This window comes from Falco peregrinus, chromosome 13 (assembly GCF_023634155.1).
Source record: "Falco peregrinus isolate bFalPer1 chromosome 13, bFalPer1.pri, whole genome shotgun sequence".
NCBI lineage: Eukaryota > Metazoa > Chordata > Aves > Falconiformes > Falconidae > Falco > Falco peregrinus.
Window position 1 is genome coordinate 24,565,024 of NC_073733.1, and position 12,573 is coordinate 24,577,596.

At 42.6% G+C, this 12,573-nt stretch overlaps 1 protein-coding gene across 1 annotated transcript in view; it reads left to right on the plus strand.

Moving 5' to 3' along the window:
• Positions 1–12,573, plus strand: part of LAS1L (LAS1 like ribosome biogenesis factor) — a 28,414-nt gene that overhangs the window by 11,782 nt on the left and 4,059 nt on the right. Inside the window, exons 8-12 of the mRNA XM_055817906.1 lie at positions 5,664–5,749; positions 6,487–6,702; positions 7,918–8,056; positions 8,647–9,029; positions 11,536–11,677. Of these exons, the coding sequence (XP_055673881.1) occupies positions 5,664–5,749; positions 6,487–6,702; positions 7,918–8,056; positions 8,647–9,029; positions 11,536–11,677 (966 nt within the window). The remainder of the gene's footprint in view (positions 1–5,663; positions 5,750–6,486; positions 6,703–7,917; positions 8,057–8,646; positions 9,030–11,535; positions 11,678–12,573) is intronic.

Sequence of the window (12,573 nt, forward strand, 5' to 3'; positions counted from 1 at the left end):
CAATAATATAGATAAGGGTATGAAACTCAGATGCTAGGTGTAACCTAAAGAAACTTCAAAGGTGAGACAAGAATCTGTGAAAAACAGCATCACTGGATCCTTTGTTCCAACAAAAAAGTCTGATGGTATAGTATCTCTAGGGTATCTGTCATTTCTTAAGTAGTCAAATCTGGCAGTAATGTTTTCATAAGAACTTGGTCTTCCCTGCATTGTGCTACATTGAATAAGGCTTTTTTGATGTTTCCCTTAAGCACCGGCTTCAAATAAGGCAAAGAAAACAGACGGGAGGAAGCTGGGTTTTGTGGCTATAAAGATGTATTCTTTTCTGTCTTGTGGGTTTTGTTTCTGTTAGCTGTTTTATGGTTTCCTGATCGACTCCTAATGATGAGGCAACTTCATTAAAATAACTACTCTGATATGTGGGGAAATCTCCCACTTCCAGCAGCCAAGAACGGGGGGGGGGGGGGGGGCTGTTTCACAGCTCACAGGTTGCAAAACTCGCAAAGAGCCAAACCCTTTGGTGGTGACGCTACTGCAGAGAGATTTTGCAGTTGCCTTTAACTGCCTGTGTTCAGAGAGAAGTTTCGGCAAGAATGTTTTTCTTGGTATATATGTGTGGGTATTATTTCCAGTAAATACTGGTTCCACAATTCCAGACTTTGAGCCAAACTTGTGGAAAGGGAACATACATGTTACTGGATCAGAACAGCTTCGGCAGTGAGTTTCCAACCCTTATTCCTTTTACTTTACAAGCTCTCTCTGACTCCTTTTGCTTCTTTAAGCGGTATTAGCTCCAGAAAGCCCTAGGAACTGCATAACATACTGGTTACAAACGCCTAGTTTTGGTACTTTTCTGTATTTTTCTGCTCTTGTCAGCAGTAGATGTCAAATAGGCCAGCTGCTTTAATAAAGCATTTGCCTTGATTTTTGCATAGTGGATTGACTGTGTTCACACACGTGTTTATTCCTGGGAGCTGGCAAAGCCAAAGCAGGGAGGGGGCATTGTGTTGCAGGAGAATGTGGAAGTCTGGTCACCCAGCTTATTATTTCTCCTGGTGAGTTTCTCACTTCTGTATTAGGAGATAGAGAAGTGGGTCAAGGGACTTACTTCACTGACGCCTTTCTTCAAAGCTGAATAGATGATCCTTAACCTTTGCCGCCTTCATTCTTGCTAGGACAACTGGAAACCAAGTGCTGAGCGTGGCTCTAGTGCTGGGTACCACTGTGAGGGTGGTGTTAGTTTCCAAGCCCCTGTGTAAGATGCAGTCATGCATCATGTGGTAGCTCTGCATGGGTTTTGTGGCACTTCTGCAATGCTCTCTGTGAAGTACCTGAAATAATAGTGATGTAATGGAAATGTTTCACCACAGTGACAGTATAGGCTCAGTTCCACAGTCACTGGAGCAATCATTGGAACCAGGTTTTAGCAGGGTGTTGAGATGTACTCATTTTCCACTGACTGTTTTTATATCAAAGAGCTACTTTATTGATTCTCAAACTCCGTTTTTGGTTCAAGCAATGTAAGCCAGATGCTGCCATGCTTCCCCTTATTTAAGCCTTCTTTATGCCTACTTTCTCTGTTTTAATCATGCAGGGTGAAAATTATTTACTTGAAAAATCAATTTAAGACCTTATCAAAATTCACATCTTGAATCTTGCTGGAGTGTCCTTTCTGCAGACCAGCTATTTCAAGCAGACTAATCAACCTACAGGCACACAGTTGGTTTTTTTCCCCTGCAGCCAGAACCATAGAATCACAGAATCATTTTGGTTGGAAAAGACCTTTGAGATCATCAAGCCCAACTGTTAACCCAGCACTGCCAAGTTCATCACTAAACCATGTCCCTAAGCATCACATCGATGTGTTCTTTAAAACACCTCCAGGGACAGTGATTCCACCACCTCCCTGGGCAGCTTGTTCCAGTGCTTGACCATTCTTTCTGTGAAGAAATTTTTCCTCATATCCAGTCTAGCCCTCCCCTGGCACAACTTGGGGCCGTTTCCTCTTGTCCTGTCACTTGTTATCTGGGAGAGGAGACCAACCCCACCTGCCTACAGCCCCTTCAGGCAGCTGCAGAGAGCAGTCAGGTCCACCCTGAGCCCCTTTTCTCCAGGCTAAACCCCCGCAACTGCTCCCCATAGGACTTGTGCTCCAGCCCCTTCCCCAGCTCGGTGCCCATCCCTGGACACACTTCAGCCCTTCAATGTCTGTCCTGTAGCGAGGAGCCCAAAACTGAACCCAGCATTTGAGGTGTGTCCTCACCAGCACCAAGTATAGGGGGACAGTCACTGCCCTTGTCATGATGGCCACACTGTTTCTGATACAAGCCAGGATGCTGTTGGCCTCCTTGGCCAGCTGGGCACACCACTGGCTCATGTTCAGCTGGCCATCAGCTAGCACCACCAGGTCCTTTTCTTCCAGAACAGCAAAGGCTGGAACTAGCACTGCAGTGAGATTGCTGCCTTCACTACGCTTTTAAAAACACCTGACTGTGTCAAAGTTGAGCTGGGGGTGAAGGGAGAAGCAAGAAGATCTCGCTAACCACTTGCCTCTTGCCATCTCCTTGGCAGCCTGCTGACAGAACCATGATGTCTTATTCAGGAAGTTTTGGAGTGTGCTTCATGCAGCCAGGTCCTTGTCTCAAAACCCAACTTGACCTGTTCTCCTGTCTGGATCCTTAAGGGAGAATCTTAGTATCGTACAGTTATTTGTATTGCAGTATGGCAGGTGGCTTAATGAAGAATCCTATTAGAGTCTGTCTGTTGTTTAACATTGGAAAGTTGCTTGAATAATACGGTTTTGCTTGAGAGAAAATGATTTCAATTAATCTGCATTTTCTACTGAAGCTCTCCTCTGTTGGAACACTTATACTGTGTTGCTCATTTCAGAGAATAACAGGACAAAGGCCACACTGCATCTGAATAAATGCTACATGAGCTGACATCAAACAAGTGGCCTTATGGACAAATGCTAAATCCCACTAAGAACCAAGTTTAGCTGGCTGAGCGTGATGAACAGTCAGGCAAATCAAAAGCAAATTCTTCCTGTAGAGGGGAGACAGAGGTGGGTTGGAAGCCTCTGAATGGTAGAGCAAACTCTAGGATTAGGCACTTGGTCCCATATTTCATCCTTGAGCGCCTACTTCATCTCATGCTATTTTTATTCCAGCATCCAGATGCATTTTTTAAATAACACAAGTTGTTGTATTCACAGTTAATGGAAGGCTGTGCTTTTATCCAGCTTTTTAGAACCACCTATGCACTTTATTTGAGAGCCCAAAATGATTAAAGACAGTTCCCAGAAAGGATTCATCCATGTATATTCTACTTCTGTTTATCAATAATAGCATGTTAACGGTATTGAAAATGAGACCCTATCACACTCTGGTTTCCATTGGTTTTTAAATAGCAACATAAATACAGTGACATGGCATGGGGTTTCTTTTAAGTGCAGATTTATCTATCTTTAGAGGGAATTCTCCATTAAACGTTCTTGTGTGAATGGTCATAGATTCTCTTCTTCAGAAACTCAATAAAAGCTCTACTTTCTCTAGCCCTTGCTATCAGTCTGTTCTCCACCATGACATTTGTTTGAGAAGACGAATAGTAGTATGCTACTAAGGCAGCAATTTATAATCAAGTAAGTTTTTTACTTAAAAAACAAACTCTGCAAGCTTTACACATTAAGTTGTGCTTTTATGTTTATGTTAGTGAACACAGAGATTCCTAGAAGTTGTTTTTGAATGCCATTGTGGTAATCACTTCTGCTTTGCTTCATATCTCTCCTGAAATGGTGCAACTGTTTCCTCTCTCATTCATATGGAGTCTGTCATGTATCGCTAGTGCTTCCTCAGTGGCCTCTGTGAGGCTGGAATTTTCTGAAGGACCGACTAATGGTACTGTCCTTCTCAGCTGAAGACAGGGTTGTTCCTGCAGTCTCCTGTGTATTTCTGAAGGTGCTTAATTTAAAATAATTTTTTTATTATTCACTCATGGAAAATAGAGCACATGAAGGGGAGGAAGGCGCAGAATGCATTGGCAAGGCTGTGACTTCATTAGGTTTGGCAACTTGGATTGTGCACTCAGAGGTATGAGAGTTTGAGTTCCCTTGAATATGTCAAGTGACCTATGAAAGTACATTTGTAATTTAGAATGCCAATGTAATTCTGAGTAAAGCCTTTCATTTCCCCTGCCAACATACCCTGTAATTTGGGTTATGCAGGGGGCAGAAGATTCCTACAGACCTAAAGCAGAATGAGCTAACTGCAAAGGATCCTCTGTTGTCTGCTTCAGAGAATTGACCCAGTGGACCTTTTTTAGTCAGATGTTTTTCTGCTTAAAAAGTTCTCAACTGAAGCTGCCGTCTGCATGGAGCTGTCCTTAATAGTTGGTGATGATCAGTCATTGCATGTAGGACTCATGGTAGTTAGGCTGGAGCAGTTTCCAGAGAAGAGGGGAATTGAAAGTGGGCTTGTATTTTAGAAACAAATTACATTCTACCACTGCCCTTCTGATTTCCCACCACATCATCTGCTTATGACAAAGTGGTCTAGTGTTTGTGTGTGTTGTTTCTGCACTCCGAGATCTTCAGCTGCTGTTCGTATTTATAAAAATCCTGTATTGGATCTATGTCACGGTTGGATGTTTAGATTTGGAAGTCACCCCTACTGGAGAAGGTGAATTTTTTGATTCATTCTATACCAAACTATGCTGTGTTTGACATGGGTACTACCGTTCCAAATCCAACAGGTCTGATAGCAAAAGCAGTTATTTCTTTGGAATTTATTCGGTGTTCAAAGATGGCCACCTTGGGTTTTATTCTGAGAAGTGTTCATTTTAGTGCTGTATCTTTGCACAGATAGACAAGCTTATGGATAGAAGCACAAACAGAAGAACTCAAAGAGTATCCCATGGCTGGATATTGGGGTAGTTATGGGAATTTTACTTTGGTCCCTTTTGCTGTATTTTACTTTCAAGTGTCAGTTGAGCCTATGTGGGTCCCCTCAGTCTTCCACTTGACTTAAGCCAGCCTAACAGGAGATGAAGTGGTACTTTAGCTTGACCGTTCAGTGCTGTCAGACTAACCGAAGTTCGCAGGATAGCTATAAGGGCAGAAGACATCCAAGCAAGAACTGTAGGTGCTGTAGGGAAGAGCATTTGTGACCCTGCCACAGCCTACCTGCCGAACAGCTGTGTGAACTGCGCCTTAAGTGTGCCTTGCCAGCAGGTCAGCAGGGTTGGCTTTTCCCCTGAACCTGGCTCTGTGAGCCAGAGATCCTCAAATCTTGGCTGGCCAACTGGCAGAAGACTTGGATCATATTGCAAACCATAGGTATTTCAGTATGATGAATGTTCTGTGCTTGTGAAATGTTTATGACAAATGTTCCTGTGCTTTTGAAATACCGAAATATTTGCCTCTGCAACTCGAGCAGAAATGTTTCCTTCAGGGTTCTGCTTCTGTTGCAATTTGCACATTCCCTCCAAGTCTAGTGGGATATATCCAGCCCCAAACTGGCACATGATTTTAGTGCTTTACAACAAGCTGGATCACCTCCTCGTAGTTCCAGGCATTTGGCTCTCAAACTTGTTTCAGAACTGGTAGAAGTGGGGGTTTAATATGTAAAGGACTAAGTGGCATTAATCAGACTCTGTGATTGCTCTAGGGAGGCAGTGGCTGAAGCTCTTCTCAGTGATGGCTTTCTCATCCCAAAGATGGATTGTCTGAAGATGTTAAATATCAAGTATGAAGGTTAGTGTTTTGGGCACCACATAAGTAAAAAGTGCATAGCTAGTGTTATGTCCAGGTCTGTTCTTTTGTTCTCATTATATTGAAATCTGTAATTCTCTGCATATTTTTCATATGTCTGGGTCCTTAAACATCTTCTGACTTGTTCTCCAGACCCCTTTATGGCCATATATAGCTGTCGCTTTTGCATAAATCTCTTACCATGGAAAGATAGCTCTTCAGCACTGAATGCTGGCTGGCCAAAACATCTTTCAAAGCTTGCATCTCTGCTCATGTCTGCAATAGCTACTGATTTTGTGAACTCCCACTAGTTTCTTTTCTACACTGAAGATTTGGAGCAAATCTAAATGGTTATTTTTGAGCACCAGTTGCATCTTAGTTCCATGCTGCTGCCTGTATGCCTGGAGTTGCACAGATTTTCTGCAAGAGAATTGGGTACCTAGGGGCACTGAAAATTAAGAATTTGTCAGTTTCCCTGGGACCTCAACAGCTTTTCCTATGGTTCACCGTGTGATTAGATCAGGCATTGTATTTTTTGCTTTCAGTGAGCTGTTAATTATCAATTTGCTGCTTGTTTTACTTCCCTAGCATAAGAAAATAATAGTTCCAGGTTCAGTGAGGATCCCAGGAAATACCTCAGAACAAACTACTTCAGTTTCAAACAAGTGTCACACCAGTGGTTCACAAAAAATTACAAACCAGTGAATTTTGGCTTCTCTGGTTTTTTCTTTTTACTGCAGCAAATAAAGAGTTATGGCAGTTCAAAATTCCTCAGACCTTTTACTGCTTTTGGCAGCCATTGCTGACAGGCCTCCTTTCCCGAAGTTTTACACAGATCCTAATAGAGAAAATGTTTGTGGAACTGAAGGAATGTTCTGACTCTTCAGAACTCCGGCCTCAGTTCTTGATCAACTGGATTTCTGAGATGCTGACTGGCATTGCCAAAGTAAACGCTGGTGAGTATGCATGGAATTTCTGTGTGTAAGTAGTGTAAGGGTCTGTTCTGTACTACTGTGAAAACTGGGGGAGTGGTGTGACCTTTAGATGGAAACTGCAATAACCTAATTGCTACATTTTGGCATGTGTGTGTAGAGCTTTTATTGTTGCATTTCTTACACTTTTCAACCAGCAGCTTATGTATGTCATGCATTTCTTAGCATGTTGAAATTGTTATTAGCAGCTATGCTGCAGCCTCCTCAAGATAGGAATAGCCAATCTCCCCCATGAAAGTTTGGGCCCTTAAGTGCTCTTTTTTCCAGATATTAGTACTTGTAGGAAATAACAGTAGCAGACAACAAATAGATGATGTTGTATGCAACCTGTTCTGTCCCTGTTCCCAGTTCTCTCCTCACTTAACAGAAGCCTGCCTTTACAAGATACTTACATAGTCTTGCTGTCTTTTTTTAATCCTATCACAGGATTTTCATGCCTTCTAGGCTTACACAAAAGTAATAAATAGTATTTTGTTTTCTGTTCTTAACTCCTTAGAACTGTTTAAACAGGCAGACAGAATGTCTCACTCCAGAGACAGGGCAGGGAAGAGCTTTAATTATTCAAAGAGTGTCACGGGAGTTCTGATAACAGGACTTTTATAGTGCAATATAGTGTAACCCTGGGGAGGTTTCTGGCTGGCTAATTGTGCCGCCTCTTCTGTCTTCTGCTGGTCTGGCTCAGTGTGCACCAAGATTTTGCCAGTATCTGTGGCAGTCGTGGGTTAATGTTTGACGCTTGCAGTCAGCACTGAGCATATCTATTATGTACCAAGATTCCTAAGTGGTGGTAGTTCCCAGCTGTTAAGTCTATTCATTGCAGTGCTATCTGGAATGATCTCAGGTCCCAGAAGCAGCATACTGGGACAATATTTGGGACAATACTGTACAAATACATTTTGTGGCTTTTCTGTCTGGCATGGCATGCAGAGAACCAGCTTGGGAACATCTACATCTTGCTGTGCTCACATCTGTGTTATATGCACACATAACCTAGCTGTCAGTGCATTGGCAAGTCCCTTGTAGCACCTTGATGTATTTGGTCAGTACATCTGGTCATGGACTGGGATTGGGATGTCAGCTTGTCTGAGAATGAGTGTTCTGGTAAAAAAAGCAAGGGGATAAAGGGCGTGTTTGTAACGAGTTTTGACCACCTTGTTGTTTTCATTGTCTTCTTTGAAGGGAAGAAGAGACAACAACACTGTAACAAACAGGTGTCCGTGAAGGAGCTGTTCCTCCATAAAGTTCCTTTGCAGTGGATAAGACTGACTGATAGTTGCTTGGAAGCTCCCTGCTGGGCCACCCCACACCTTCTTCAGCTGTAAGTTTGATCCGGTGACCTAGAAAAGGGACAGCAAATAGTGCTCTTGTAATAGCTTTGGCCGGCTCTCTTGTGATATGCTGAGTTATAGGTGTGTTCCCTTCCTTTGCATCTAGTAGAAATTGTGGCAGGTACGTAGGAAGCCCTACTTGTTGCTGCTCGTCTCCCCACTGATTTTACCAAGAGAAGAAGGAGGAGAATTTAAGAGGATTGTGCCCTCAAAATGAAAGCGGAGATTATCGGGGGAGGTAAAAGCTTGAATAGAAGCAACCTGATCAGAAAAAAAGTGACTTGGTAGCAGAGATGTGACCGCTTATACAGGCTATACGAATTTAGCACAGGTGGTAACTTGTTCACATGAGAACAGCAAAGCAGGAATTCCATTAGAAGTATCCCAAGTCCTTAATCACAAAGAAGGAATATTTCAGCATCCACTCACCAGGGAAGAATCAGATTTTACCTGTTAGAGGAGATATATGAATGAGCTGTCCTGGAGGAAACTCACACTTAAAGGCTGCTCAGCTTGATAAACTTTCATCTGGAGTCTTTTTTTGCTTCTAAGACTTTTACGCTGACCTTTTGCTTTCTAGGATTCTCACAATCATGAGACCTCGCTTGCCACGTTCTTCGCGGAAGAACCTTCTCTATCTCGCTTCAGTTTACACAGAAGGAGGTGGCCCTTTGTCCAGTCCAGGCATCTCTTCAGACTGCAGTGAACAGCCAATTTATACTATAGAGAGCTTACAGTGGAGGGCCAGGCAAGAAAATCAGGTTAAAAATCAAGCACAGACTGTAGAGAAACAAGATGATGTGCTGGAGAGAGATGATGGTGTAGAGGAGGTGGAGGAGGAGGAGGAAGAAGAGATGGTAACTGAAACAAATCCTTTGGAAGGACTTGCTCGCTCTGGTAACCTGGCGGCTATTGCTGAGAAAAGGGCAGCACTGCAAGGGTCGGCCTGGCAGATCACTGCAGGTAAAAAATGACTTTGCAAGACTTAGTCTTTGTCACTGGCAAGTGTTAATTGAAATGCAAAGGCATCTCAGCTCTCTGGGCCTGACCAGAATTGAAGCATGCTTCAAAATCACCTGACTGCCAAATCACTGAAAACTCGGGGTTTTTCTCTCCAATCTTCTGTTTATGTGCAGGGGTCATTTCTCTTAAACTCTTTAAATACTATGAGTGCTTTTTCCAGGAGCGTGTTGTTACTGCCTCATTAAATTTTTTATCAGGCTTTTGCAAACTGTTTAGAATTTCAGTGTATCCCATTGATGGGGCACATATATCCCAGCTGTGAATGGCAAAGAAAACATGCATGTTTCTTGGACTTCTGTTTGTCACACATGGGGATATTTGAAAGCACAGTTTGGCTATGCTGGAAAGCACCACTCATAGGCTTGTAATTTCCATGCTCCAGGAAAACTGCTGTTACGACATGCTGGCAAGCAAAAGAAAGGAGCAAGGCAAGTGTTTAGAGGGAATAAACAGCATATCCAGTGTTTTTTTAGCTTTATTATGGTAGCCATACTTTCTCATTGGGGTGGAGGGTTCTGTAGCTAACAAGATTTTTGGATAAGTGATGTATGGAGGGACTGAAGACAGGAGGAGGAAGTTGGTGGAGAGGAGTTGGAGGCAAAATGGTATTTAAAGGATGACAAAGAAAAGCAGCGATTAGAAGACAATGAAGTCTTGTACCCTACTCAAGTCAAACAGCTGTCCCCCCCAAAAAAAACCCAAAAACAAACAAACACCAAAACCAAAAGAGATCTGCCTAAGCAGCTTGGCTTAGTTATGCAGATGTGGACAGCTTGTTAGAGCTGGATGTTTTGAGAACAGTTCAGTGACTTCGGTTCTGGTCAAGCAAAGCTTTCACCGAAAGAACACGCGTTGTGTCCTGAAGCACCTGATTTCTGTGAAGATTCTGTTCTTGTAGTTGTTTGTGGGTAAACTTAATTTCTGTTTGAATAACATTTGTGTGGTTACCATCCTGAAACAATTTGAAACTATAGCCAGGAGGTATGTACAAACCCATGGTAACATGTGGTGTATCAACTACTTACTATGTTGTTCCCCAAAGAGTATTCTTAGCCTGTTAAATATTTACAATGGTAATTGGTCTTATAGCTGTGTTGGATGTTACCAAATGCTATATTTGCCCCTTTCTTAATTGTAAAATTATAACACTTAGAAAGCACTATCCTATGTCAAGATTTTTTGTTCTATTAAATGCCCAAGAACAGTAAACAAATAAATCTGCCAGTTCTTTAGGGCAATGCTTGGGTTTTTGAGCAGATATCAGGTACGCAAAACAAATCGGTTTCAGGGAAAGAGAAGGAAATGGCCAAGTTGTAGGTGATTTTAGCAGGGATCTCAAATAGCTTTTGTAATTATTGCATGCTCTGTGGAGTGGGGTGCCTTATCTTCTGAAGGCTTCTGTCTGCTGGTCTTTGCTGAGCTGCTTGTAAGCATTCCAGAAATGTGTTCTGGTATCAAGAGAGCACATAGGTTTAAGAAATCTTATTGTCAAAACAATGACACATAACAATTAGTATCTTTTTAGTTGGGAACTGTCTTTTAACTGTCGTTGAATTTTTAGCACCACGCCATAAAGGAATGGGCTTACTGACGTTATCGGTTGTGATGATTTCCCATTGTGCCGTTTCTGGCCCCCATTGGAAGCCAAATTTAACGGATATGAAGTCATGGAGTGGAAACAGCAATAGGTGCTCATAAAAACAAATAACAGAATTTCCAAGACTTTGTGATATTCTTTTTCTTTGCCATCTCATCCCAGCCCACTTGTGGGTCCAGAATTGCTTTATGGATTAATAAGGCTTTCTTAGCTTTCTTAGAAGCTCTTTAGAAGAGAAGCACCCTTCTACTTTTGTAGCTTCAGTTCTTCTTTAGTCACTGTTGCACTGTTGCTGTGCAGCTGCTATTGTCAGCGAGTCGTTAAGAAGCTGATGCTTCGTCTCACTGCAGAAATGAGCTACTGGATGCAAAGGTGCTGTTTTGTATCTTCCTATGTGTACAAATACCTCTTTCCATTTACAGAAGTATGCAGAGTAATTGTTTTTTAAATTATTGTATGTAAGTCAATGTGTACGTTTTCAAACCAAAGTATGCTTGGAAGAGGAAGGTAAATATTGAAGGGCTGCTCCAGAATACTGTGAGGTTTCTTTTAATGGGCATTGTCTCACAGCAGCTTGGACGAGCTGTGCTGTGTAGGCTGTATGATGTTACATGACTCTAGATGTGTCCCTGTTGTCTCAAATACTACAGTGACTTTCTTTGGAAGAGATAGTAAAGTTAGAAATAAAATTAGTTAGAACTCAAGCTTATTTTTGCAGAATACTGAAATTGTTCACTCTTGCTGAATGGCTGAGTTGTGTGAGACAGTGTTTGTGGACTCAAGGGGATCTTGTATTTTTGAAAATCTCTCTGGGGAGCTCAGACTTCTTTATGTACTGTTTTTACCCAGATGAAGTACAGTGGAAAGACTTTCCTCTTGGCAAACTCCCAGGTCAGACAGATGACCCTGATGGTCTCATGTTGGATAATTATTCCATGATGTCCCTGCTTGATCAGCCAGTGAGAGATGAGTGGAAGCCTCCCAGTACAAAGTGAGTAATGGTGTGGGCAGGACTTTGCCCCTGAACCATGAAATGCATTTCTCTCTCTCTGTGCCTTGTACTGTATGTTGTGAAAAATTAAGGATAATATTTCCTTTTTACTTCTGTTTGATCTATGTATCTACTACAATCTCTACTAACTGCACTTCTCATGGATTTTTCAAGTAATGTGTGTTCGGAAGGACCTCTGCAGTGGTGGTGTTAACAGCATAACAATCTGCTTTTCAGACTGGGCCAACAACTTTCAGTGTTGCCTGATGCTGTTTGGTAAGATGCAGTCTGCTGATGCTTTAGAGTTACTAGTCTGGAAGTGCCAAATTTTTAAAACAAGCTACTGAGAGCTGGTGCAGACTGCCTGGTGATACGCTGGGGTGAATAACTTCGATGGGAAGAACTGTGGCCTTGCAATTAAAACATTCAGGACTAGAAGCCTTGGAAGTCATTTAGCCTCCCCATTGTCAGTTTTCCCAGACTGGCTAAGGAGTCGTCGTTCTAAAATGCACAGTGGTTTGCTGAGACACTTTGAGGTGCATTAGTGGGAAAGCCTGAAGATGAGGAGAGAAGGTAGCCCCAGGAGGTGGTTGGCTGTAGATTGCTTTTGTAACACCTGAGGAGGGAATTGGCTGTTTGTAACTGGGGCGGTGAATATGCTGCGAGTTTCACATCAGATGTGTCTCTGTTCTGTATGCTTGAAAGGGGAGACTACAGTACACTTCCTGAGCAAGGTCTGTGTCACTGCAGTCCCAGTTTTCCATCCTGTGGGTAACCCAGCATGAGGCAAACTCTCTTCACCCTGCCCGGCTGCAACGGGAAGCTTCCTGCTTGTTTGTATTGCGTTAATCTGACCGTGTGCTTGCATTGTTGATGGGCACAGAAGTTACTGCTAC